The following is a 27810-nucleotide window of genomic DNA, read 5'->3' as shown; positions in this document are numbered from 1 at the left end:
TGTTATGACATAGACATGAGAGGATATTAGATACATTCGGTGGTAAGCCGAAGATATTAGACGATACATTCTGTGACCAGGTGAGGCTCTGGTCCTGGGCCCAAATGCCCCAGCCCATGACATCAGCCGGCCCATAATTTGCATTCTGCCTGCCTTCCCGCATACACTGGTCCAGCACTTCTTCTCTCCCCGCCGACCCACCCGCACGCAAGTGGTCCGGTATCTCTCTCTTTCTCTCCCCTCCCGGGTTTTAAGGTGGCCAAACAGGTAGAAAAGGCTACAGCAAAAGCTAGAAGAATGCTTGGGTGCATAGGGAGAGGAATGGCCAGTGGGAAAAAGGAGGTGATGATGTTCTGGCCCTCCTAAAGCGTACACATGTGCCAATGCCCAGGGAGTATAACCTTAGCACATCAGCACACACAAGAAGTGTCTGTTCTTTTCTGAAATTTACCTTATTGAATAAATGTAGCTAATTTGCTCACAGTTTGTAAATTCTCAGAAGCTTATTGCCCTATGACAAGAGATTTCATGGTTCTGAATGTAGCAGCAGTGGGTGGATGTGGAATTTTGAAGAGAAAAAAGCTTTATGGTAGGAGTGGGAGAATTGACAGATAGATGAAGGTAGTTTGAGAGGTAAGATGCTGAGTTGTGCAGTATTAGTAAAAAGTCAAGTTCACTGTCTCCAGGGGAGCAGAGAAACACATGCTTCTGAGGCCAGATGGAAGTGTCTGGGCTTACAGGGACAGAGGGACCAAGAAGAACACCCACAAGGCCAAAGGGTGAGGTCCCTTCATCAACAGGGACAGAGCCTGAGACCAGGATACAGAGGAAGTCATAGAGGATAGTCCTTGAATGGAGAGAGAGGTCATACCCTTGCTGACCCATCAGAGCAAAGATAGTAGAGATAATCAGGAAATAACAGAATCTGCTGAGCATGACTCAAGTTTAGCTGAAAGAGGAGACCTTTGCAAGAGTAAAGCTTATACAGATAAGCAGAGGTGGCTGCAATATGTATGAGACTACATTATCCATAATGCATTGCTCACATACCATGGCAGGAAGTGACTGCAGCCCTAAAAATCCTAAGAAGTGAGAATAGCATTAAATACATTTTAGAGCTACACTATAAAAACCAGTATAAAGCTGCTGGGGGCAGAACAGATGATGCCCCTGTATAAGACTCTGGTGAGACCTCATTTAGAATACTGTGTACAATTCTGGAGACCGCACCTTCAAAAAGATATAAACAGAATGGAGTCAATCCAGAGGATGGCTACTAAAATGGTCAGTGGTCTTTGTCATAAAGCATATGGAGACAAACTTAAAGATCTCAATACGTATTCTTTGGAATAAAGGTGGAAGAGGGGAGACATTTAAATACCTATGAGGCATAAGTGCACAGGAAGCAAGTCTCTTTCAATTGAAAGGAAGCTCTGGATTGAGGAGGCATAGGATGAAGGTGAAAGGGTGTAGACTCAGACATAACCTGAGGAAATACTTCTTTATGGAAAGGGTGGTGAATTCATGGAATGGCCTTCCGGTGGAAGTGGTGGAGACAAAAACAATACCTGATTTTAAGAGAGCTTTGGAAAAGTACTTAGGATCTCTAAGGGAGTGATAGGGAGAGTAGGTGGCATGAATGGGTAGACTGCATAGGCTATATAGTCTTTATCTGCCTACATTTTTCTATGTTTCTATTACGACCATGCTAGAATAGGTCTTAGCATGTGGGAAAGTCCAGAGCAAGGATGTGCTGATACCATTTCTTAGTGCAACTCAGTAAAAGGGTCCCCAAGAGTACTGCAAGGAATGGTGGCCCACATAGAGAACAGAAAACTAATGCAAAGGAATATAAATTTAAAAAAAGAAGAAAATTCTTCAAAGACAACGGTAAGGTCATCTTATTCACTACAGAAAAATGAAGACTGAGGAGACCCCATGTGGCAATGCTACTGCATGCCGCGGACGGTAATTCCATTTTTGACGTATGTTCAAAACATGCGGTAGAAGTTTTATACTGGGTAGCGCTTACCCGGCGGTAATCGACAGTGTATGCATGCTGATGATTACTGCCTGGTTAACAACGTGTGAGACCTTACCATTAAGTCAATGGGTGGCAGGAAGGTCTCAGGCCGAAAATGGAACACGCTGGTTTTAATTTTGCCGCACGTCCATTTTCAGCCCCTCAAAAAGGCCTTTTTTGTAGGCCTGGTGAAAAATGGACCTTTGCATGTCCAAGACACGGGCCTACACCAGAATAGGCCCCAAAGATTCTTCTAGATAAGGGAAGATGTCTTGAAGACATCACATTCTCTGGCTGGCAGCTGGAATATATCTTTAGCATTATGGACAGGATAACTGAACAGACTGGATGGGCTGATAGCTCTTTTTCTGTCCTAGCATTTCCTTAAAATAAAGAATGCCAATACAGGTTACATGAGCTGTTAGGTTTGGAGACCTGATAATACTTAATAGAGACGTCAAGCAACACGTTCTTTCTAGCCAGTCTCTCTAGCAACATCACATGTACCATGTGTGAGATTCACATACTGTTTGGCCAGGATATTACAAGTTTCTAGATGGCTATGCTGATATCCTACTTGACATTTTTAGCGAGCAGTTACTTATTGATGCAAAATACATATTCCCTATATGATATATAAAAAGCAGTTGTTTGTTTATTTCTTGTTTGTGGGGGTGGCAGCTATGTGCAAGCTGCCAGTGGAATGTCTCACAAGGAGAGAAAACCAGTAGTATGATGTGGTTGACCACATGCACAGATCTACCAGCTGAAAAATCACCATGTCAGAAAAAGAAATTTTCACTAGAGACAAATGCTGTCCTGGGGGAGGGGATTAGTAGCATGGCAAAGCTGATGCAGGCTAGTTCTTCCAGCCCCAAAGATAGCTGTGCCAGGGAAATATTCAGAGGCACTGGTTGGTAAGGAGCTTAGGCCTTGCACTGGGGGAAGAAAAATGCTCCATATAGCACAGCTATCCAGAAGCAGAGTGGCACCAGTGGATGTTAATGACATAGTAACTGGTGAATAGAAGATGCAGTTCTCCAAGACATACAGCTGAAGCCTGTGCAGGAAATGGAGTACATGAGGTGGAGGGCTGTCCAGTCGAAAAAAAATGTATTGCAAAAGTAAGGAAGGGTAGGAGAGGATATGGAGAGATATGGATAGGACAGAGCTTGCAGGTCAAGGTCAAGGTAAAGTAAGGAAGGGGAAGGGACATGAAGGGAAAAAGTTGCATCTATCATCTGTTCTTCCTGTCATTTAATAATGGGCTTTTAAATTAATAGCATAAAGAAAAAGACATGATGGCGGCATGGTGGATGAATGAAACGCTATGATGATTTTGGGTATGCCAATAAAGTAGAGATTTCATTATGGAGGCATTTTTCAAATGGCCCACATAGCTGAAAGGCATGTGAGTAATTTTAACAAGCATACTTTGTATGTACTTTTCAAAGAGACGCTACCATTAACTATATACACCTCTGTACCTTGCATCTGCATAGTTACATGGCTAACTGAAGGGGATAAAATAGCTCAAACACTTTTGAAAATTCCATGTCCACATACATTTCTCTGCTGATGTTAACAAGCCCCTGGGAATGCCTTCCCTCAATCCAGCTACAAGAAAATGTACTGGAGAAGCCTGCATATACTGTTATCCAGGTTGAGAAGAAAATTTTTAGACAAGCTAATTTACCTGGGAGGACACCTATTTACTCAGGTAAATGACTGAAAATTGCTGCCTACATTTGTGTAGGTGATTTGGCTTTTTCTTCATACTTTTGTATTCCATGCTATTGATAACCATCTATTCTTGAAGCAGTACCGATGCAGTTATATTTTATTGAACAGGATCCTTAAATATGACTGTACTTGAATGTATGGATCAAGATTTTTTTTAACCCCCAATATCCATTCTGAAGAGAAAAATAATTTCTTTATGTGTGGATCTATACCTGCTGCTTTCAAAACTTCCTCATCAATGTTCTCTGTCAGGAGACAGTATAACCCTTGGATCCCAGCAACCTTCTTCAGGAGTTCACCGCGTGGCACTGGATCATCTGAATCCCACTGCTCAATTTCACAGCTGCAACAGAAGAGGCAAGAGAATTGTTTAGCACAAGTGGCCAAGGAAATGTGGCTACTACTAGATCATACACCACTGAAAAGTGACAGATATTGTAGGAAACCTGCAAAAAAACTCTAAGGGGATCAGTTACTCACAGTTAGCATGACCTATCTACTGCACAGCTCACAGGAATAAAATGGGCAGAGGCATGTTAAGCATTAGCAAATAACCCCCAAGGTAAAGAAATGGAATGTTCTAGGCATATTTGCTTTGCAAGCGAGAATATAGCTTACAAAAAATGGTGTATGCAGACAGTTGAATTAAGCACTTTTTAAACAAGCTGAAATCCTTTTAGAAAATGTGATATTTCCCAAAACATGGGAAACGTAGGATACTGGACTTCAGTTGCCCTTACATGGAAAGATGATCCCAAGTGGTAGTACTGTGAGACTACTGCTAGGGGTCACCGGCAACATTTTGGAACCCAACGCCGTCAAGGCAGGAGCGACTGGGGATCACTCCTGCCTGCACCCCTAGACCACCATGGACATTTGAAAGTATGGGTGAGGGAGAGTCATAGTGGGGTGAGGGGACATTCTAAACTTGAGGGGGCCAACTCTTTATGGTGATGGGAGCAGATAGGGGGTTGTATTTGAGAGGGAAACTTGATGGGGGGCATTCTTGGGTAGCGTGGAGGGGCATAATCGAACGTTGCTGGCAAAATAGTTCGCCGGCGATCTATTTTGGCGGCGGCGCTACAGCTGGCCAGAACCATATTATCAAAAAGGATGGCCGGAGGGGGTATTGGAACACCCCTTTGTCAGAAATGTAAAATGGTTGATAATTCTCTGTATCATGGTTTCTGGGGATGTTCCGTTTTACGATGTTTCTGGAGGCGAGTGGTGGCATTTCTCACCCTTATGATGCCGAATCGTATACATGGCACTCCTATCCAGGTGGTGCTTGATTGTCCCGGATCCTTTAAAGGGCTTAATGCGGGAGAAGTGTTGTTGTGCCGCAAGCTATGCTTGATAGCTAGGAAATGCATATTACAAAAGTGGGCATCACAGGATAAACCTGAGTTCTGGCATTGGAGAAATCAAATACATCAAATATTAACATGGGAAGCGCAAGAAGCCAGAGGATCTTATAAACGTAAGATCCGAATTCTTAAGATCTGGAATCCCTATTTGGCCATGCTAACGCAGCAAGGTAGAAGTTTAATCCTTAATACATTATGAAGGGTGCTGGAGCCTCGTTTTGGTAGGTACATGTTTAAGTTATAATAATAAAAAAGGGGTAGGGAGGGAATGGGTGGGAGGGGTAGGGAGAGAATGGGGAGACTAAAGGGTTCAACTATTATGTTTCTGGTTACTAATATGCTAGGCTTGTTGGATAGACAATCAGTATGGTTTTTTTTTTGAGATTTGTAAGCTTACAAGTGTAATTTCCTTAACAAACTGTTGGTTATATATTAAAATAACACTTGGTTGGAGGGGGGGAATTATAAAAGATTGATGGCTGTAAGATATGTTGCATTTTCGCGCAGTCCCTCACCTACGAACTGTAGGATCGCATTGAACTTGTTGTGTTAAGGTGGATATGTGCTTAAGATGTGTCATCAATAAAAACCGTTGAAAAAAAAAAAAGATGGCCGGCCATCTTTTCTTTCGATAATACGGTTTAGCCCAGCCAAATGTCAGAGTTCGCCGGGTTTGTTTTTCAGCGATAATGGGGAAAAAATGCCGGCCATCTCAAACCCGGCGAAATCCAAGGCATTTGGTTGTGGGAGGAGCCAGCATTTGTAGTGCACTCGTCCCCCTGACATGCCAGGACACCAACTGGGCACCCTAGGGGGCACTTCTAAAAATTTTAAAAAATACAAAAAAAACCTCCCAGGTGCATAGCTCCCTTCCCTTGGGTGCTGAGCCCCCCCAAATGCCCCCCAAACCCACTCCCCACAACTCTACACCATTACCATAGCCCTTATGGGTGAAAGGGGGCACCTACATGTGGGTACAGTGGGGTTTGGGGGGGTTTGGAGGGCTCAACACTTAGCACCACAAGTGTAACAGGTAGGGGGGGATGGGCCTGGGTCTGCATGCCTGAAGTGCACTGCACCCATTAAAAACTGCTCCAGGGACTTGCATACTGCTGTCAGGGAGCTGGGTATGACATTTGAGGCTGGCATACAGGCTGGCAAAAAAGGTTTTTATTTTTATTGTTTTAGTGTGGGAGGGGGTTGGTGACCACTGGGGGACTATGGGGGGGTCATCCCCCATTCCCTCCAGTGGTCATCTGGTCAGTTGGGGCACCTTTTTGAGGCTTGGTCGTGAAAATAAAAGGACCAAGTAAACCCAGCGAAATACTGCTTAACGCCGCTTTTTTTTTCCATTATCCGTGAAAGCTGGCCATCTGATAGCCACGCCCATGCCCACCCATGCCCCGCCTTCGCTAAGCTGCCAACACACCCCCTTGAACTTTCGCCGGCGAGGTGACGGGAAATTGGCGATGCTGTCAAAAACGCCACTTTCAATTATACCGATTTCGCCGCTTTTGAGAGATTGCCGGCCATCTTCCGATTTAGGTTGGGAAATGGCCGGCGATCACTTTCGAAAATAAGCCTGCAAATCACATAAACTGTGAAAAGCAAACTCACATTAAGCTTGAAGGTACAGTATTCTAATGTATCTCTTAACTGCAAAAAAATTAAAAGTTACATGTAAAGTGATAGTCACAATGTAGAGTGATCACATCCTTAAGAGAAAAATTATTAAATATAAATTGCCCAAAGTAAAATTAAGGACCACAGCCTTTTTATTGTATATATATATATATATATATATATATATATATATATACAGTGCAATCTGCTTAAGTGCAAGGGTCTGGGACCAAAGAAATACATGCAGTTAACCGGAGCATGCACTTAACCGTTGTGACCCAAAGAAGCTTGACATCTGATAAACATATGTACAATACTGTTTATTATTATACATACAGTATTGTCAAGCCTCTTAAGACTTGTTAACTGTAAAGTCTCAATATCTTGAAGTATACCCTTGGCACACCAGAACCCACCTGAAGTCTCTTTCTTTTCTGAAGTTTCTTTTATTGAATAAATACAGATAATTTACTCACAGTCAGATGTTCAGAAGTGCTGCCCCAGGGCACAGAGACTCCATGATTCTGAGAGCTGTATCAGTGGTTGGAGGTAGAAACCTGAGGAGAGGCAGCTTTATTGCAGAGGTAAGAAAATAGTTGAACAGGAAGAAGTAGCTCAGAGCTGGGTGACTGGAGAGTGCAATATCTCATTAGGAAGATATATTCATGGTAAAAAAAAACCAAGTTCGTTCCAAGGAGTGAAGCAGGACAAGTGCTGTCTGAAGCAAGATGGAGAATGCCTCATGGCAACAGAGACAGGGAGGTCAAGAAGGCTCACACAGGCCCAGGGAGGAGGAGGTAAAGACCAATGGGGACAGATCCTGCCATCGGGTAGCAAGGGGTGGTCCTAGAGGACAGCCCTCAATTGGAGGGAAGTGTCATACAATGCACTCCATTTAACTGCATGTCAGATAAGCGCATGCTCTGTTTAACTGCATGCCATACTTTGGCCCCGTTTTTGGCACCATCAATTTCTATGGGGACAAACTTCGGTTTAGCACACCACTGATAAGTGCAAGATTTGCTTACATGCATGGTTTAAGACTGCTCCTCTGCAGGGAAGACTCCGCATAAGCATGCGAACGGAATATGGAAGCCAATTGGCGCGTGACAACCAACGAGATTTCAAATTTACCACCCCTTTAGCTGTCATAGGCAGAATAAGTGAAAGAATGTTGCTAGCTGAAAGTCTTTTGGACTAACTGAATTCAAAGGACAGGAACAACAAAATTCAAAAAACAGCATGTTGAGAAACAAGACGCTAATGACTTTGGTTCTGAAAATTGGGTTGTTTCAGTTCTTCTTACCATCTTGAACGTGTTTGCACCTCGTGACATTTTCAATGCTGACGAAAATGTTCTCTACTGGCAAGCGATTCCTGATGGAACACTTGCATTCAAACATGCCGAAACTACTGGAGGTAAAACGTTGAAGGACCGACTGACGATCCTCCTTTGCTGCAATATGGTTGGGAGTGAGAAGTTGGAACCCCTCGTCATTGGAAAGAGCAAACAGCCCTGTTGCTTCAAGAAAGTTATGCGACTTCCTGTATCATATGAGGCTAACGTAAATTCATGGATGACTGGGGAAATTTGGAAGCAGTGGCTAAAGAAGTTAGACACTAGAATGTGGGCACAAAAACGTCAGATTTTGTTGCTTTGTGATAATTGTGCTGCACACAGGGATGATGTCAGACTGTCTAACATCAAGGTGGTCTTCCTGCCACCAAACACTACCTCTCTGATCCAACCTATGAATCAGGGCATAATAGCCAATTTCAAACAACATTATCGGGCTCTTGTGCTACGTCGTCTGATGAGCGTTATGGATGATCAGACTGGCAAGGATAAATGCTGTTGAACTGGCTCGTAATCTATCACTGTTGGATTCCCTACATATGCAGAAAGAAGCCTGGAATCATGTTACACAGGCAACCATTGTGAACTGCTACAAGCAGGCAAGCTTTGTTAAGGATGTGGAGAGAGATGAAACAGATGCAGCTATTGCAAACCCGTGAGATGAACAGGTTATTGACATCCCAACCGGTGTTACTGAAGAAGAGTTTCATCGCTACATAGCTGTTGATTACGATCTACAAACAGATAATGACAGCATTGATGTCGAGATATGCGCCTACACGCAGGCAACAACGGCTGATGATGAAACAGATGATGAAATGAGCAGCGAGGCACATGCTGACGAAATTCAACAACCTCCTCCTGTCACTTTTGCAAGAGCGCTGGAGAGTCTCAACACCGTGCGGGGCTATCTGGAGGCCACTGGATGTCAGTGCTATGACAGTTTTTACCGTCTAGCAGACGTAGTCTATGGAACTCACAGACCCAATAGTGTACAGAGGACTATAACAGAGGACTATAACTGATCACTTCAGTTAACGGAGACTGTATACTGTACGTATAATAATAAACAGTACTGTACATATGTTTATCAGATGCCAAGCTTCTTTGGGTTACAATGGTTAAGTGCACGCTCCGGTTAACTGCATGCATTTCTTTTGTCTCAGACCCTTGCACTTAAGCGGATTGCACTGTATATATCTAATATTTTATACAAAAAAATTCTCAGAATGGGTTTTATATACATTTGCATCATATTAAGGTGTCCTTTTACCAAGGAGTGTTAACACACCCTTAGTGTAGGAAAAATAGGCTACGGCAAAATTTGTTAAAGTGTTTTCAGTATTATGCCTGTTCATGGGAGCTGAGTGCATGTTAACTATTTTCTAATAATATTTTTTTACATGTTATCCTAGTGTGCTTGCATTAGTGAAGGTTAACTGGATAACACAGGGTTAATGTAGAACTACTTAGAGGTGGTAAGTGCTCCAGTGTTATTATTGTCACACCCTAATGGGAACATTAGTGCAGGACCTGCAAAAGGGGGGGGGGGGGGGAAGAAAATGCCCAATGTTAATGCTGCATTAAATCTGTGCTTAGCTTGTGGAAAAGTCCCATGTTAGAATGCACTAAGCCCAGATTTCACTGCACATTTGTAAAAGATCTAAATTATGCAGCTTTTTATTGAAAATCTATTGCTTTTCTTTGAGTCTTCTAAACCTCTTAATCAGGTTATCTGTTTGCTTTAAAGTTGCCCCCTATAAAAGTAAGAAGTATTTCATTCCAATCAAAGTATCTGTGTGTAAGGTCTGAAAAGTGAAGTGGGAGAAGTATGTAAGCAATTCTGCATTTACTATTTATGTAGGTACTTTTCCTATGAATGAAGAGACTCAGCGTCAAAGTAACTGCCAGGTGAACAGAGCTCACTACCATTTCACAGAAACTGCAAAGTGGAAGAAGACAGTGAAGCCTATCATAGATCCTTTACCCTGAGAGGAGGTGGTGGAGATGAAAACGGTAACGGAATTCAAACATGCGTGGAATATGCATAAAGGAATCCTGTGCAGTAGGAATGGATCCTCAGAAGCTTAGCCGAAATTGGGTGGCAGAGCAGGTGGGGGAAGAGGAGTTGGTGGTTGGGAGGCGAGGATAGTGGAGGGCAGACTTATACAGTCTGTGCCGGAGCCAATGATGGGAGGCGGGACTGGTGGTTGGGAGGCGGGAAATACTGCTGGGCAGACTTGTACGGTCTGTGCCCTGAAAAAGGCAGGTACAAATCAAGGTAAGGTATACACATATGAGTTTATCTTGTTGGGCAGACTGGATAGACCATGCAGGTCTTTTTCTGCCGTCATCTACTATGTTACTATATAATAATTCTCACCTCCAATGTTCTGTGCTTGGGACCGTGGCTCCCTGGAGGTGGTCTGCTAGGCAGACATGCACTGACGTCACTGACATCATGACAGCTGATTCCGAGCATGGGCGTAGACTGGGGGGGGGTGAGGGGGGGCAATGCCCCCCCCCAAACGACGACGACGTGACGGCGCCAGTAGTGAAAAAAAAAACAAGCAGGCACGCGCTGGTCTCCGTCCGCTTCGCTTCCCTGCCCTCTCTGTCTGCGTCCCGCCTTCCTCTGATGTCATTTCCTTTTGGGCGGGACGCAGACAGAGAGGGCAGGAAAGCAAAGCGGTCGGAGACCAGCGTGTCTGTCTACCCCCTCTCTTCCTCCGGCGCAGGCAGCAGTCTTTTTCAGCGTTCCTGGCAGCGGTAGCGACGTACACGCTGCCTTCGGCTCTGCCCCGAAGCCTTCTCTTCAAGTTCCTGTTCCTGCATAGGTGGGAACAGGAACTTGAAGAGAAGGCTTCCGGGGCAGACCGAAGGCAGTGTGTACGTCGCTACCGCTGCCAGGAACACAGAAAAGCTGAAAAAGACTGTTGCCTGCGCTGGAGGGAAGGAGGAAGATAGGGGGTAAACGGAGTCACGATCCTGGACCTCGCGGAGGGGGGGGGCAGCAGAGGGAAGATGGATGGAACTGGGAGGGGTGGGGAGCAGAGAGAAGGAGCAAGAGATGGATGGGATTGGGAGGGGTGGGAAGCAGAGGGAAGGAGCAGGAGATGGATGGGACTGGAAGGGGTGGGGAGCAGAGGGAAGATGGATGGGACTGGGAGGGGTGGGGAGCTTGGAGCAAGAGATGGATGGGACTGGGAGGGGTGGGGAGCAGAGGGAAGGAGCAAGAGATGGATGAGATTGGGAGGGGTGGGAAGCAGAGGGAAGGAGCAGGAGATGAATGGGACTGGGAGGGGTGGGGAGCAGAGGGAAGGAGCAAGAGATGGATGGGATTGGGAGGGGTGGGAAGCAGAGGGAAGGAGCAGGAGATGGATGGGACTGGGAGGGGTGGGGATCAGAGGGAAGATGGATGGGACTGGGAGGGGTGGGGAGCTTGGAGCAAGAGATGGATGGGACTGGGAGGGGTGGGGAGCAGAGGGAAGGAGCAAGAGATGGATGGGATTGGGAGGGGTGAAAAGCAGAGGGAAGGAGCAGGAGATGGATGGGACTGGGAGGGGTGGGGAGCAGAGGGAAGGAGCAGGAGATGGATGGGATTGGGAGAGGAGGTGAGCAGAGGGAAGGAGCAGGAGATGGATGGGACTGGGAGGGGTAGGGAGCAGAGGGAAGATGGATGGGACTGGGAGGGGTGGGGAGCTTGGAGCAAGAGATGGATGGGACTGGGAGGGGTGGGGAGCAGAGGGAAGCCTACTGGAAAGAAGACACTGCATAAAACAGAAGACACTGGGACCAAAGCGAATAGAAAAACTAAATGATCAGACAACAAAGGTAGAAAAAAGTATTTTATTCAGAATTTATTAATTGAAATATGTCAGCTTTTTGAAATGTGCATCTGTGATATTTTGCCTATAAATTTCAATTATTCTGGTATTGCTGCATGCTGAGTCTGACTTCTTGAGTTAACTTTCCAGTTCAGTATTTTGCCTTCATACTTTTTTTATTTCTAGTTCCTTGTGTCATGTCTGTTGTGTCATGTGTTTTTCATGTGTGATTAAGGTGCAGTATTCTGCTAGCGTGTAGTATTTGCAGCCCTTTTTGTTTTGCTTTTTTTCACGAGGTAGTGTATTGGTGTTTTAGAGTCCGGTGTAATTACAGTGCTGCCTTTTCACGCATAAGGTTGTAGCTCGTCCTGTCCTTGGAATTAGTGCTGTTATGGTTTAGTAAGGATATGAGTGTGTTTTTGCACAAGTTTGTGTATAGCGTTCTGCAGTGGAGAGATTGTGTGTTGGCCTTACTGAGGTGGCACCAAAACATCAGAAAGGGTGAAGACAATGGTGTGCTGGAGCAGGCTCTCACAGGCTCGCAAGAGCCGGTGTTAAGTTTTTAAGAATTTTGGGAGCTGGTTGTAAAAGTAGGGCCCTCCATGGCTACTTTAACAACTGGCTCCCAAAATGTGGGCTTGGGCCCCCTGCTGAATTCTCTTTTACTTTGCTGGTGGGGATGCTGAGCCCTGCCAGCCAAGTAAATAGTCTACTGCTGCTGCTCCCCGCTCCTTGTTTCCAGCTCTGGGCAGCAGGCTGGGACTTCTCGAGCATGTGAGAGAAGTTCCAGCATGCTGCTCAGAGTAAGACGTTGGGAGTGGTGGCAGTCCATTTATTGGTTGCCAGCAAAGGTATGCCTAGCATGCCTGCACGAAGGGAGGGAGGAGAGAGAGGCAAGTGTTGGTCCCCCACCCCCCACCCCCGGCCGCCCCTAGCCCTTCCAACTGCAGAGCTGGCTACGTCCGGAGAAAGAGCCTATTGTTAAAAAGTTACCAGCACACCTCTGGGTGTAGAGCCTAAATCATGACACACTACCTCTTGAAGAATCTACATATAGAGCCTATGCATTTCTAAGGTCAACACTGGAATGGTATGGGAAGGGGGGTGGGGAAATACTACTGGAGAGGAAGAGGGAGTGCTGGGTAAGGAGGAAAGAAGGGAGAAACAGCTGGCTTGATATCTCATACATATTCATTATGGTTATTCCCCAAAAAAGCCAGCTCTGTTTCCCTTCCTTCCTCCATATTAGCATATTCATTTGCATATGTATATATGCAAATGAATATGCTAATATGCTCCGCCCCATCCTTTGCCCCCCCAAATGAAACAGTCAAACTACGCCTATGATTCCGAGGCAAGGGGAGGAGTAGGGAAACACGTTGCTTCCTCAATCATCTTCTCTGCGTGCGTCTGACGTCAGACGCATGCAGAGGAACTTCCAGAGAAGATGATTGAGGAAGCAACGCGAAGGGCACAATAGCACTTAGGCTGTCGGGGGTTTGGGTCCCCCGTCAGCACAGGTAGTCCACAACAGCGGCGGGGGGTGGTTTTTGCCGGCCCGGGGGGGTCGAGGGGGCCGTAGTGCGGGAGGGGGGAAATTGCCTGCCTAGGGCCCGTTTCCTTGCCTTCAGAAACGGGCCTTTTTTTCTAGTTGTATTATATTTCTTTCCATATGATGTATACCAAATTGACGTCAATCTTTTCTAACCCAGGCTTCCAATCTTAAAAGCACTTTATCCCTATTTTTCTTTTTGTGGACCAAGGGACCCATGCAGAAAGGCTCGTGGTAGAGCCCCAAAAAATACCATGGCATGCTGTAATCAATGAGAATGCAAATTACTTCTGCCTTAAAATCATGACAGTGATTGGCTCAGACACTGACAGGAATGGTGATATTAACCCCCCTCCCCCCCCCACACACAAGCATGCTACAGTATCTGTATTGTCCACCCCCCATGTGATGCCCTAAGAAACTGCCACCCCCCCCCCCCCCCAGAAAAAATGGTGTCGGACTCCCTCTCAACATGATCAACCACCCTCCCACCAGAACCCTGAAAAAGTCCCTGATATTCTAATGACCGCCCCCCCCCCCTCTGCCCCTCCAACCATTTGGAAAAAAATCCTTGGTAGTCTAGTGGCCCCCCTCCCTCCCTCCACCCACAATTTATTTTTTGTATGGGGGAAAGGAAGATTTCAGGTTGGGTCAGAAGGGTGCTACTTTCAGGGCAATGTTTTGTATCAGGAGGAGTGGGCCACTAGACAACCAGGGCAACATCGGCCACTGCGGAAAGCAGTCCAGGGCAGGGTGGTCAGAGTGAGAGACACCTGCTCTTCTCAAGGAACCCTTCTACACTGACCCAGACCTGATGCAAAGTTTCCCCACACAACATGGAAAACCTTTTTTTTTTAATGCATGGCTCCGGGACACTTAATGACTGCTTTAACATGCAATTAAATGCATTTTAATATGGTCTGCGGTAACAGTTTTCACATGAGTTATCACCCATGCTGAAACCCTTCCTGCTTTGCTATGCCACACTAAAACTATATTACGCCAACGTTAACCATGCAGGAAGTTTTCTGCATCGACCCCAGAGTAAGTCATTATTTCACTCATTAAGACTGCTTTAGCTGTTTCCCAATAAAGGATAGGCTCACCTAAATTACCCTATTTTTGATACTGCTTCACAGTAGTTCTATTATTAGGTTTGAATTTACTATTTTCAAGTTTACCTCATTTATTGTATTGTATTGTAGCAGAAAACAATGTTTTTTTTTCTCCATTAGGGAGTTTTTTACACTGTGGTTGGTTTCGGAGTGGGTAGAGGAGCCGATGATGATGAGTCTGTTAAAGGGCTAGGTCATCTATGTAGACACCCTAGACTCTTGAGAATCCATTTATTTAACTTTATAACTTAAAGTTCTTTAAGAATTTGTCCGCTAATCTGAAGTCTACGGGTTACACTAAAACAGAGAGCATCTGTTAAGTGGAATTTTTTATTTTGTAGCTCTCTTAGCTATAATTGTGCATTGATAGTATACTACGTACCATAGCAATACAATACATAATAGAACATTTCAACAGATAGTAAAGGGTATAAGCAAAGATGGAACATATAGATAGATAAGAGAGTAAGAGTAGTTAGAAAATAAGGTGACTAATTTAAAGAAAAGTGCACATGAGGTCAGAGAGATGGTTAAATATTATATCAGCTAGGGTAGGGGTGGATAAATATGCCCTGCTGCAGTATGTGCAGTGCTTTTAAATATTTATATATCTGATACTGTATCATGTTAGTCCTATTCTGAAGATTCAATTTCCAAGTTACCTCACTGATTGTATTTTTATTTATATTCGGTCATTTTACTATTGCTATGCTGTTAGCAAACTTTTAAGTTTTATGTCAAGCAGTACCTGTGGCACAATGCCTTGAGTGAATCTCTTCATACAGGCAGTTAATAAGTCCTTATAAATAAATATATTATAACATCTGGGACCCTGTTTACTAAGATGTGCTGGCATTTTTAGTACACGCCTAAAACTAGCGCATGCTAAATGCTAGACACCCATATATTCCTATGGGTGTCTTTAGCGTTTAGTGTGTGCTACAAACGCTAGCACGCCCTTAACGCTGCCTAGTAAACAGGGCCCTTGGTTTCTTAAACAATGGAATGTTTTAGAACCCCACCATTCTGCTCCCCTCCAAGTCATAGATTCATTCAGAGACAAAACAGATGCACATTCTTGCATGCACGCACACACGCACGCACACAAAGAATTCTATGAGCCATGCTCTGCATGCTTTCCCAATTGCTAGGTGTATAATTAATAATTTTTTTTTTTTACTATTTTGCTTGTATCCCAGTAGATAGTACATTTTGTGAAATGAAATGAAGGTAGGACTTGTAATGTACTTTCCTCTTTGGCTAACTATTGTGCATAAACAGTGACTCACATTCTAGACTCCTGGAGTATCCTCATCCCCTCAGGTGGAATTCGTCTGGTCACATAGACCCTTGATATCTGCTTTCCAGCTGCCTTCATTGCATCCAGTCTGCACCAAGTGTTAAATTCTGATACCAGGAGCCTTTTCAGCATTGTAAGACCAAAGCCAACAAAGAAGGACTTTGGATCTGATTTTTGTGCCAGTTCAGTGAGTTCTGGGTTTGTGTAAATAGTGGGAGGACATGTGATAAGAGTTCTCTGACCAATGATTGGTTGCCAGAATTTTGTTACAACAGTGACTTTATGGATTACTTATAATCTATTAGTTAAAGCGGCTTGTAGTCTCTCATCCTGGAGCAGTTAAACATTAAAAAAAAAAGGATATTTTACTTGCACTGACCGCACAGAATTCACAAACTGCATCTCTGCATAACTTCAGTGGTTTGTCTGTTTCCCTAAATTGTAAAATGTTGGCAGGCACTGATCACATAAGTGTTTGTTTGACTGTTTTGTTAAATCAGTCAAAGCTCTATGTATAACTTTGGCTGTTTTATTCAGAAAATGACCAAAATTTGTAGGGCAGCATGTCAATTATAATTTTTAATCGCACGATTCATACATTAGAATACAACAAAATTCTTTTATTCCTCTGCTACCCAATAATCTGGTTCAGAGCAGTTTACAATAAAAAGAAACTAGTACAATACTAGGAAAAAATAATATAATAAAGTAACAGTCATCATAACATTAAAACAGCTCAGTAACACCTAGAAAATCAAAACATTTTCAGTTTACTCCTAAATTTCAAATAAAGGGGCATTTTCGAAAGAACATCCAAGTCAGAATTGGAACATCCTGCTCACTACATGCAAAAACCCCATCCATTTCACAGCCATTTTTGAACAGGAAAAAGATCAGGATTTCCTGTTCGAAAATACATGAGAAGGATGTTCTTATGCTGAAAACATCAAAAATGAACAGCCATTTTCCAAAATGAAACATCTAAAATATGAACATCAAAAAGCAGGCACAAAAATCTCTGTCTGGCATCATTTATACAAAAATGGCCACACAGACATCTCTGCAGAGCAAAGGAGCAGCCTAGTAGTCAGTGCAGTGGACTTTAAACAACAGGACTCAGGTACAAATCTACTACTACTACTACTACTTTTTAACATTTCTAAAGCGCTACCAGGGTTACGCAGCACTGTATAATTTAAAAAAGAAGGACAGTCCCTGCTCAAAGGAGCTTACAATCTAAAGGACAAAAAGTGCAGTCAGTCAAATTGGGGCAGGCTAGATTTCCTGGATAGAGGTACAATGGTTAGGTGCCGAAAGCGACAATGAAGAGGTGGGCTTTGAGCAAGGATTTGAAGATGGGCAAGGAGGGGGCTTGGCGTATGGGTTCAGGGAGTTTATTCCAAGCATAGGGTAAGGCAAGGCAGAAAGGGCGGAGCCTGGAGTTGGCGGTCTAGATAAAAATGTCCTTCATAGGTGACTGGTATAAGAGGCTTGGAGAGGCTAGGCCTCCCCAGCCGCAAGTGTAAGTAGCTTCCACAAGTTAAAAATAAGTAGCAGCCCAGCACTGCACACAAACGTGCCCACCACAGCAACCACAAACCAGCAACCTAGAGTAGAGGACCTTCTCTCTCTGCAGTGGTTTCCCCCGTCTCACCGACCTCAACCCTGACTCTGACTCTCATTTTAGGGCAGACACTGTCCTGGACTGCTGGCATCTGTTTCTCTTCCTTGATTGCCATCAGTAATGGCACTGTAATAAATACAGCAGGCTGCCTTAGAGCCTCAGCCTTCTCTGCAACGATGCGAATGTCCTGCCCCTGCGGAACAGTAAGTTGCATCTGAGGAGGTGGGACACATTGCAGGGAAGACCGAGGCTTCGTGGCAGTGCCACTTCTGGCAGCAATCAAGGCAAGTGTGAAGGAACATCAGATCGCAGGAAGGGAGGGAAAAAGAGAGGAACTGCAGTGAGAAGGAGAGAGAGAAGCTGAACTTGTGGGATAGAGGAAGAGAGAGCTGCAGGTTCCACACTGCTGGAACTGGAGGGGGGAGAGGGATGGACGGATAGACACGAAAAAGTGCTAGACCCAAAAGGGGGAGGGAATTATTACTACTACTAATCATTTCTATTGCGCTACTAGATGTGCGCAGCGCTGTACACATTATAAGCAGGTACTTTCTCTGTCCCTAGAGGGCTCACAATCTGTTTTTGACCTGGGGTAATAGAAGGTTAAGTGACTTACCCAAGATCACAAGGAGCTGCAGTGGGAATCAAACCCAGGTCGCCAGGATCAACTTCCGCTGCACTAACCATTAGGCTACTCCTCCACTGGCGGACTGATTATTACACCAATAGTTTCCCTCCTCCGAGAGAGATGCATATACCATGAGATCTTTTTCTCTTCCCTTCTCCCAAGTCCAGTGTTGGCCCCACCCTCCGGGTCTAAGTGACAATCAGGGACCAATCACGATCCATGTACCTCTGTCTAATAGGTTACATACGGTCATGACAATGAGGGGTCTGGTGGGCTTCTAGTAATAGTCTGCTAGTGCCATACTCCAATCCACAGTTCACAGATGTTACCAGAGACACTGTCTCTGTGAAGCTCTCTCCTACACAATTTACCAGGAGATAAACAGGAAAGAGAATGAGTAAACAACATGTCATTGAATGAAGTCACTAGCACACTGCTGCCAGGAAGAAATGAACTCATGAAGCATTTATGGCCCAACATTATCTAAATAGTAGCAGATGAATACATACTGGAACCCATGGCGTAGTACTAACGTGTGTGGCCTATCTGAGAACAAAATAATTATTGTACCTCTATTTATCTTTGCTCCATGTGAAAGGCAACATATATAGGTCTACTTGGGATGGATCAAATGCTGTGAAGAGGCCAAGAGATGGAAGTCAATATCTGCTGTTAGTGCATATGGCTAGGGAGCTGGGTGTGGTCTTGCTTTGCATGTTAATGGGGCAGGCTCTTAAACATGAATATCAATACCTGTTCAGCAATTCACAAAGCAGTCACAGCACTACAAAGCTTTGGCGTTTTTCTGGATTGATGTTTTTTTTTAAGTTTGCACCGCAGTCAAAGCAGTACACTACTTTGGCGCCTTTTCGATTGATAGTCTTTTTAATGACTGCATCTTGGGAAACATTCTTTGCTACTTTAGGATTCTATCATATATTCAAAGACTCCTGAGGCAGGGTCTTTAGCCAAAACACAGGGCCAAGTCAAGTCATCTTTTTTTACATCATTTCATTTGTAGAATAAAGTGTATATGGTATTTTCTGTCTCCCTAGTATCATTGGAAGAGTTTTGTTGATCACGCTATTCCTCTGTCTTATCTAGTACGTTTGTAGTGGATCCTATTCCTCCACCTTGGTGGTTGACTACCATGTACACATGCCAGGGTCAGAGCCTGCTTGTAATTCAACTGCAGACAATTGAGTATCTCTCTTCGGACAAGAGTCTTGACACTGCCAGAGTCCACTAAGGCTTGCTACAGGTGTTCTTCTAGCTCTACTGATAGCACGCAGTTTCTGCTTACTGAATGGGATGCTTCCAAAAAATTGCAGTCGTGAATGGCCACCACATACACATCTATGGCATCTTCAGTATATCCTGACAGTCTCTCGCTATGTGACCTCTTTCTCCACATCTGAAACAGGTGGGGGAGTATGGATCCTGAGACCAGGGTAAAGGTACGCGGTATATTTGTGGGGATGAGGGCTACCATTACTCTGACCCCTTCCTTGGAGACCCCAGACTGGAGGGTGGATTCTGATCTCTCTGGTTGTCCGGTCTAGGTTTTTCTCTTTTCCTCCCAGGATGTCTAGATCACTTCTTCTCTTTATAGAGTTCTGACTATGTGCTTGGTAGAAAGCCTCAGCTGTTTCTAAGCACTCTCAGGAGTCAATTTAGGGTGTCGCCTCACCCACTGCTTCATAGGTAGGGGTAACCTTTCAGGAACTGTTCCAGGAGGAAAACTCTTGCGATCTCTGGGCCTGTCTTGCCTTCCAGTTGCAACCATCTCCAGGCCACCTCCTTGAGTCAGTAGAAGAAACTCCGGGGTTTTTCTTTAACTCTCTGGAACCCCTTCTGGAATCACTGCCAGTAAGTCTTGTGGTTGCAGCCTGCCCTCTCCAATATGGGAGTTTTTACTTCCACATAGGTGGTGGAATTGACATAAGCTGTCTATAACTTTTCTGACAATGGCGTAGCTAGGTGAGGCCATGGTAGCCTGGGCCCCCCAAATTTCATCCGGGCCCCTGGTTTTGCTGGTGGGGTCCCCAACCCCCGCCAGCCGAAGCCTTCTTCAGCGCTGGTCTCCGACATGCCGCGTTCCCTGCCCCGTGCTCTTTCTTCCTCCTGACATCCTGCACATTCTTTTAAGTGAAATTGAACATGCTCAGTTTCACTGAAAGGATCGTGCACAGGATGTTAGAAGGAAGAAAGAGCACAGGGCAGGGAATGTGGCATGTCGGAGACCGGCGCTGAAGAGGGCTTCAGCTGGCGGAGGTTGGGGACCTCCACCAGCAAAGGTATTTGCTGCTGTGGGGTGCGGCAAGGCAGTGGGGGGGGGCAAGGCAATGGGGGCAGACTAAAATGTGCCCCCCACCCCACCCCAGGCTCTGGCCCCCTCCAACTGCGAGGTCTGGCTATGCTCCTGGTTTCTGACCAACCAGCAATTTGGGTGGTTCTCTCAAAATTGGTCAAGAAATAGTCCAGGTCATCTTCTGGCACCATTTTCTTTAATCCTGAGACTGGAGGGGTCACTTGCAGGTTGGGTGCCTTGGCAGCCATATCTACTTGGGCCTGAGTGTTCTGTTGTAGCCAGTGCATTTTTTCTAGCGAAAAAGGTGCCAGTAGTCAAATGCCAGGCCACCCTTCAGGGGTGGGGTGATCACTGAGGGACCCACCCCACAATAGCCAGGCCCCCTGCAACCAGTCACAGCATCTATGACAAGGCAGAATTGGTGTGTAGAGCCTGAGCTCTTTCATTAAAATTTGGGGACCATAGGTCAATTTTAGCAGACAATGGAAAAGGTGCCAGTACTCAGTACCCTCAAGTACCCCCTCAAAAAAAAAACCCTGGTTGTAGCTCTACCAGCTTCTGCAACACTTGCTGCTGTATCTGGTGCTGCTGTTGCCGTTGCAAAATGTGCCTGCATAAACTGTTGTTGTTGCTGCTGTTTTTGTAGGATCTCCTGCTGTTGCTGCTGGCCCTCCACCAGGGCCTCGAGTAGCCTTTCCATGTTTCTGCTGTATCGTTAGCCACCAAAACAGTGCAGTGCCTGTCTGGCACTAGCTATATGTCCACCCACACCTAACTAGGGCAGGGCTAACCCCTTTTGCCAAATGTCCTGGGTGTGGTATCTTCAATAGGTCAATATAATATCATAAAGAGCTTAATAGGATATCACTTATAATCAAAGTTCACATCACAGCCAACAAAGATATCCTAACTAGTCCTGAAAATTCTAGATATTAGGAGGAAAAAACCTCAAATTATAAAGGCACACTCCTATTGTTGGTATCACCAACGATTGGGAGGTCCTTTAAATCATCACAGGTAAAAAAACCTCCTTCTTTTTTGTTATTTTGCAACTACTATAATATTTGTTCACTCTATCTAAACCAAAATAACACACCCGTGAACAGATTGGAGAGCACTCTATTCGATCAGTCAGACACCACGGCACCCTGAAGAAGGACACGAAACTGAGGCCAAGTCGGGCCGTGGAAGGTGTTGAGTTGACTGTAAATTGGGTAAGATAAGTGCCTTTCCCCGTACTAGAAATAGATGGATGTGTTATTTTGGTTTAAATAGAGTGAACAAATGTTATAGTAGTTGCAAAATAACAAAAAAGAAGGAGGTTTTTTTACCTGTGATGATTTAAAGGACCTCCCAATAGTTGGTGATATCAACAATAGGAGTGTGCCTTTATAATTTGAGGTTTTTTCTTCCTAATATCTAGAATTTTCAGGACTAGTTAGGATATCTTTGTTGGCTGTGATGTATCTTCAAAAGGCCCAGAACCCTGGAGGTCACAGATCCAGCTTCCTCAGACAGGATACTGCTTTGTCACCCTCTTATCACCCATCCATCTTTCTCTCTGTTTCTCACCTAACCCACCCCTGGGCCCTCCCTCTTGAGACTGTAATTAGAATGCTTTTGTGTTTCACTTATATATGCTGATATTTGTCAACATTTGCTCATTTCTGATCTGAAGAAGAAAGGTTACCTTTGAAAGCTGATCAAAAAATATATTGATAGTCCAATAAAAAAGGTAGCATCTTATTTTCTTTTCTCTGTTTTGTTTTATTTCTATTTATTACTATTTACAGCAAAAAATTAAATGCCTTTCACACTTAAAAAGGGAGATTTTCCCTCCTGTTTAACTAGATACAATATTACTTTTATAGGAGAAGGTAAACTTTAAGTCCACAGCAGTTTAGGATTGTAAGGAACAAAGTAAGGAGCTTCTGATGGCCTACGATTTTTCACACTTCATGGAATATAGCTTAAATCTATCCTCCATATTATGTGAGAATTTGATTTTAGTAGATATTGGAACAATTTGCTTACTTCCAGCCTGATTTGTTGTAAAGCCTATGCATATAGAATCAATAGCTTCAAGCTCCCTCTCTTATTCTCATGGAAAAATTTAAACCACGATGTGACATGTTTTAGATTTTGCTTTCAAAAGCAGTACAAGGCTGGCTTTGTTTTTGGCATCCTAATAGCATCTTTAAGTGGCTGAAATGTGAAAGCACTGGCATGTGAAATGAAAAAGAACAGTTTTCCTTGCAGCTGTGGTTTCTTCACCGGCAATTAAATTACAATTTATGGCACACAGAGCTTCCAGTGAAATCAAGTGTACCAATCCCAATGCTAGTAGATTCTGTTGCTTTGTTCAGACTCTGGGCCAGCATTTCTTTTCACTTCCAGTCAAACAGAAATGATCCTTAGGATTCAACTTGTCTACAATGTGGCTCAGCATATTAAGTTTAACCTGTACCATGTGGGTAGCTATCCTGCTGTTCCTGTGAGGCGCCATGTTCTCCTACTAGCATAAGGTCCTGCCAGCGTAAGAGTGGAAATGGCAGGTAGAGGTAAAGAAAGGGAGGAAGCAGAGGACAGAATGAAGACAAGGACACACACATGCTAGGTTGGGTTAGAGAGAAAAGCATCAGAAGGGAGTAGTGGTGTGGAGGGGCATAATCGAACGGGGTCCCCAAGTTTTCCTGAGGGCGTCCTCGGAGGATGTCCCCGTGAAGGGGCGGGGAACCCCGTATTATCGAAACAAGATGGGCGGCCATCTTTTGTTTCGATAATACGGGCGGGGACGCCCAAATCTCAACATTTAGGTCGACCTTAGAGATGGTCAACCTAAATGTTGAGATGGTCAACCTTAGAGATGGTCGTCCCCAGTTTTCAGCGATAATGGAAACCGAGGACGCCCATCTCAAAAACGACCAAATCCAACTCATTTGGTCATGGGAGGAGCCAGCATTCGTAGTGCACTGGTCCCCCTGACATGCCAGGACACCAACCGGGCACCCTAGGGGGCACTGCAGTGGACTAACTGATGCACTAAACGGAAAAGGCCCTTCCCTTACCGATCCCTTAGTGATTCGGAAAGGAACGGGCATGCATGAAGGAAATTGCATGCAAATGAGCTGCTCACTGTTAGCTTATTTGCACACGATTTCCTTCCTAAGGAGGGGAAGCCAGTGCAGAGCAGCCAAGCATTATGCGTGGCTGCTCTGCGCATGCCAAAGACGGCTTCATACACGCAGAGAAGCTGTGTGTATAATAGCCGTCTACAACCTTAAATAAATTGCCATCTACAACCTTAGAAAAATACAAGTCCAGGTGAAAAAGTCCAAGTGCTCGTCAGGGTGAAGGACATCCTTCGCTATGCCGCCGTCCCTGCGACGGCAGTTTAGGACATCCAAAATGTGGATGTTTCTGTGAGAAGGAAATCCATGCCTTTGCTATGCCTCTGACACCCTTTATTTATTTGAATTTTGGATCACAAGTGGCAGCAGTGGGATTTGAGCCAGCCACCTCTAGATAGCAAGACCAGTGCTCTAACCACTAGGCCACTCCTCCATTCCACTCCACTCCCTTGAAATTTAGCCATCCCTGTGGGGGGAGGCAGTTCAGGACGTCCACACCTTCGCTATGCCTCTGCTGACACACACACACCTCCCCCCCCAGGGACCTGCATACTGCTGCGATGGACCTGAGTATGACATTTCAGGCTGGCAAAAAAGTTTTTAAAGTTGTTTTTTTCAGGGTGGGAGGTGGTTAGTGACCACTGAGGTGTCAGGGGAGGTCATCCCCGATTCCCTTCGGTGGTCATCTGCTTCAGTTTGGGCACCTTTTTCAGACTTGGTCATAAGAAAAATGGACCAAGTAAAGTCACCCAAGTGCTCATCAGGGATGCCCTTCTTTTTTCCATTATCACTTGAGGATGCCCATCTGTTAGGCATGCCCCAGTCCCGCCTTCGCTACGCCCTCCGACATGCCCCCGGGAACCTTGGTCGTCCCTGCGATGGAAAGCAGTTGGGGACGCCCAAAATCGGCTTTCGATTATGCCGATTTGGGCGACCCTGAGAGAAGGACACCCATCTTTCGATTTGTGTCGAAAGATGGGCGCCCTTCTCTTTCAAAAATAAGCCTGATAGTGACCCAGAATCTGACAGCGGGACAGTAGATTAAACCTACCTTAACCCACGTTGGCATTCTGTGAATTAGTCATAAGTATTGCCATACTGGGACAGACTAAAGGTCCATCAAGCCCAGCATCCTGTTTCCAATAATGGCCAACCTAGGTCACAAGTACCTGGCAAGATCCTAAAACAGTATAATACATTTATGCTGCTTATTTTAGAAATAAGCAGTGGATTTTTCCAGTCCATTTTAATAATGGTCTATGGACTTTTCTTTTAGGAAGCCATCTAAACCTTTTTTAAACCCTGCTAAGCTAACCGCTTTTACTACATTCTCTGGCAATGAATTCTAGAGTTTAATTACATGTTGAATGAAGAAATATTTTCTCTGATTCATTTTAAATTTACTACTTTGTAGCTTCATTGCGTGGCCCCTAGTCCTAGTATTTTTGGAAAGAGTAAACAACTGATTCCTGTCTACCTGTTCCACTCCACTCATTATTTTATACACTTCTATCATATCTCCCCTCAGCCATCTTGTATCCAAGCTGAAGAGCCCTAGCCGCTTTACCCTTTCCTCATAGGGAAGTCAACCCATCCCCTTTGTCATTTTCATCGCCCTTCTCTGTACCTTTTCAAATTTCACTATATCTTTTTTGAGATGCAGTTACCAGAATTGAACACAATATTTGAGGTGCAGTCGCACCATAGAGCGATACAAAGGCATTATAACATCCTCATTTTTGTTTTTCATTCCTTTCCTAATAACACCTAACATTCTATTTTCTTTCTTAGCCACCGCCGCACACTGAGAAGAGAGTTTCAACGTATCATCGATGACACCTAGATCCCTTTCTTGGTTGGTGACTCCTAATGTGGAACCTTGCATTACATAACTATAATTCGGGTTCCTCTTTCCCACATGCATCACTTTGCACTTCCTCACATTAAATGTTATCTGCCATTTAGATGTCCAGTCTCCTAGTCTCGTAAGGTTCTCTTGTAATTTTTCACAATCCTCTTGCAATTTAACTACTTTGAATAACTTTGTGTCATCAGAAAATTTAATTACCTCAGTGCCATAGTTAGGGGGGGTGCAGGGGGAAGTGGTCACTCCCCCAAATAGATTTTTAGAAAAAAATGGTGCCTATGTGCCTCATGCCAATATCTTTCTCCGCTCCCTCCCGCACGAGTCTTGCATCTTTTCCTGTCTCTTCTGCCTACTCTCTCCCGTCCAAGTGGTTGTTTTTACTGCCATGAAGCTTTTAATTACCTCACTAGCACATAAGCACCGCCATACTGGGAAAAGACCAAGGGTCCATCAAGCCCAGCATCCTGTCTCTGACAGCGGCCAATCCAGGCTTCAAGAACCCGGCAACCCCCCTCCCCCCCCCCCCCCCCCCCAAAAATGTTAATAATGTTCAATGGACTTTTCCTTCAGGAATCTGTCCAAACCCCCCTTAAACTCCATAAGGCCAGCTGCTGTCACTACATTCTCCGGCAACGAGTTCCAGAGTCCAACTACATGCTGAGTAAAGAAAAACTTTCTCCTATTTGTTTTAAATCTTCCATAGTCTAGCTTCATCTTGTGTCCCCTGGTTCTATTATTGTTTGAAAGTGTAAACAAACGCTTTACATCTGTCCACTCTACTCCGCTCATTATCTTGTAGACTTCTATCATATCACCCCTCAGCCGCCTTTTCTCCAAGCTGAAGAGCCCTAACCTTCTCAGCATTTCCTCATAGGGAAGTTGTTCCATCCCTTTTATCATTTTCGTCTCCCTTCTCTGCACCTTCTCCAATTCCTTTACATCTTTTTTGAGATGCGGTGACCAGAATTGGACACAATATTTGAGGTGCGGTCGCACCATGGAGCGATACAACGGGATTATAACATCCTCGTGTTTGTATTCCATCCCTTTCCTAATAATACTCAGCATTCTGTGCACTTTCTTAGCCGCCGCAGCACACTGAGTAGAAGTTTAACGTCTTATCAACGATGACTCCCAGATCCATTTCTAGGTCTGTGACTCCTAACGCGGAACCTTGCATAACATAGCTGTAATTCGGGTTCCTCTTACCCACATGCATCACTTTGCACTTGTCAACGTTGAACTTCATCTGCCACTTGGACACCCAAAACTCCAGTCTCGCGAGGTCCTCCTGTAATCTTTCACACTCCTCCTGTGACTTGACGACCCTGAATAACTTTGTGTCATCTGCAAATGTAATTACCTCACTAGTTATTTTATTTTAGTTACATTTGTACCCCGCACTTTCCCACTCATGGCAGGCTCAATGTAGCTTACATGGGGCAATGGAGGGTTAAGTGACTTGCCCAGAGTCACAAGGAGCTGCCTGTGCCTGAAGTGGGAATCGAACTCAGTTCCTCAGGTCATCTCTAGGTCATTTATAAATATGTTAAAAAGCAGCGGTCCCAGCACAGACCCCTGAGGGACCCCACTAACTACCCTTCTCCATTGAGAATACTGACCATTCAATCCTACTCTCTGCTTCCTATCTTTCAACCAGCTCTTAATCCATAGTAATACCCTACCTCCGATCCCATGACTCTCCAGTTTCCTCCTGTTTGTCTGTCCTAATTAGATTGTAAGCTCTGTTGAGCAGGGACTGTCTCGTCATGTTCAAATGTACAGCGCTGCGTACGTCTAGTAGCGCTATAGAAATGATAAGTAGTAGTACTACTACTACTACTACTACTCAACATTTCTAAAGCAGTAGTAGTAGTAGTAATGAGGTACTTTGTCAAACGCCTTCTGAAAATTCAGATACACAATATCCACCGGCTCCCCATTGTCCACATGTTTGTTCACCCCCTCAAAAAAATGCAGTAGATTGGTGAAGCAAGACTTCTCTTCACTAAATCCGTGCTGACTTTGTCTCATCAGCCCATGTTTTTGTAAGTGCTCTGCAATTGTATTCTTAATAATAGCCTCTACCATTTTGCCCGGTACCGACATCAAACTCACCGGTCTATAATTTCCCGGATCTCCTCTGGAACCTTTTTTAACATTGTCTACCCTCCAGTCTTCCAGTACCACACCTGATTTTAGGGATAGATTGCATATTACTAACAGTAGCTTTACAAGTTCATTTTCAGTTCTATTAATACTCTGGGATGAATACCATCTGGCCCTGGTAATTTACTACTCTTCAGTTTGCAGAACTGACCCATTACATCCTCCAAGTTTAC

At 44.6% G+C, this 27810-nt stretch overlaps 1 protein-coding gene across 1 annotated transcript in view; it reads right to left on the bottom strand.

Moving 5' to 3' along the window:
- The window catches only part of LOC115463657 (glyoxylate reductase/hydroxypyruvate reductase-like), a 73168-nt gene extending 57090 nt beyond the window's left edge, over window positions 1-16078 (bottom strand). The window contains exons 1-2 of the mRNA XM_030194365.1: window positions 15897-16078; window positions 3979-4109 (exon numbers count right to left, since the gene is read on the bottom strand). Coding sequence (XP_030050225.1) covers window positions 3979-4109; window positions 15897-16039 — 274 coding nt within the window. The 5' untranslated portion in view covers window positions 16040-16078. The remainder of the gene's footprint in view (window positions 1-3978; window positions 4110-15896) is intronic.
- Between the last annotated feature and the right edge of the window lie 11732 nt (window positions 16079-27810).

Source organism: Microcaecilia unicolor, chromosome 2 (assembly GCF_901765095.1).
Source record: "Microcaecilia unicolor chromosome 2, aMicUni1.1, whole genome shotgun sequence".
Lineage (NCBI taxonomy): Eukaryota > Metazoa > Chordata > Amphibia > Gymnophiona > Siphonopidae > Microcaecilia > Microcaecilia unicolor.
This window is presented reverse-complemented; position numbering and strand designations above follow the sequence as displayed.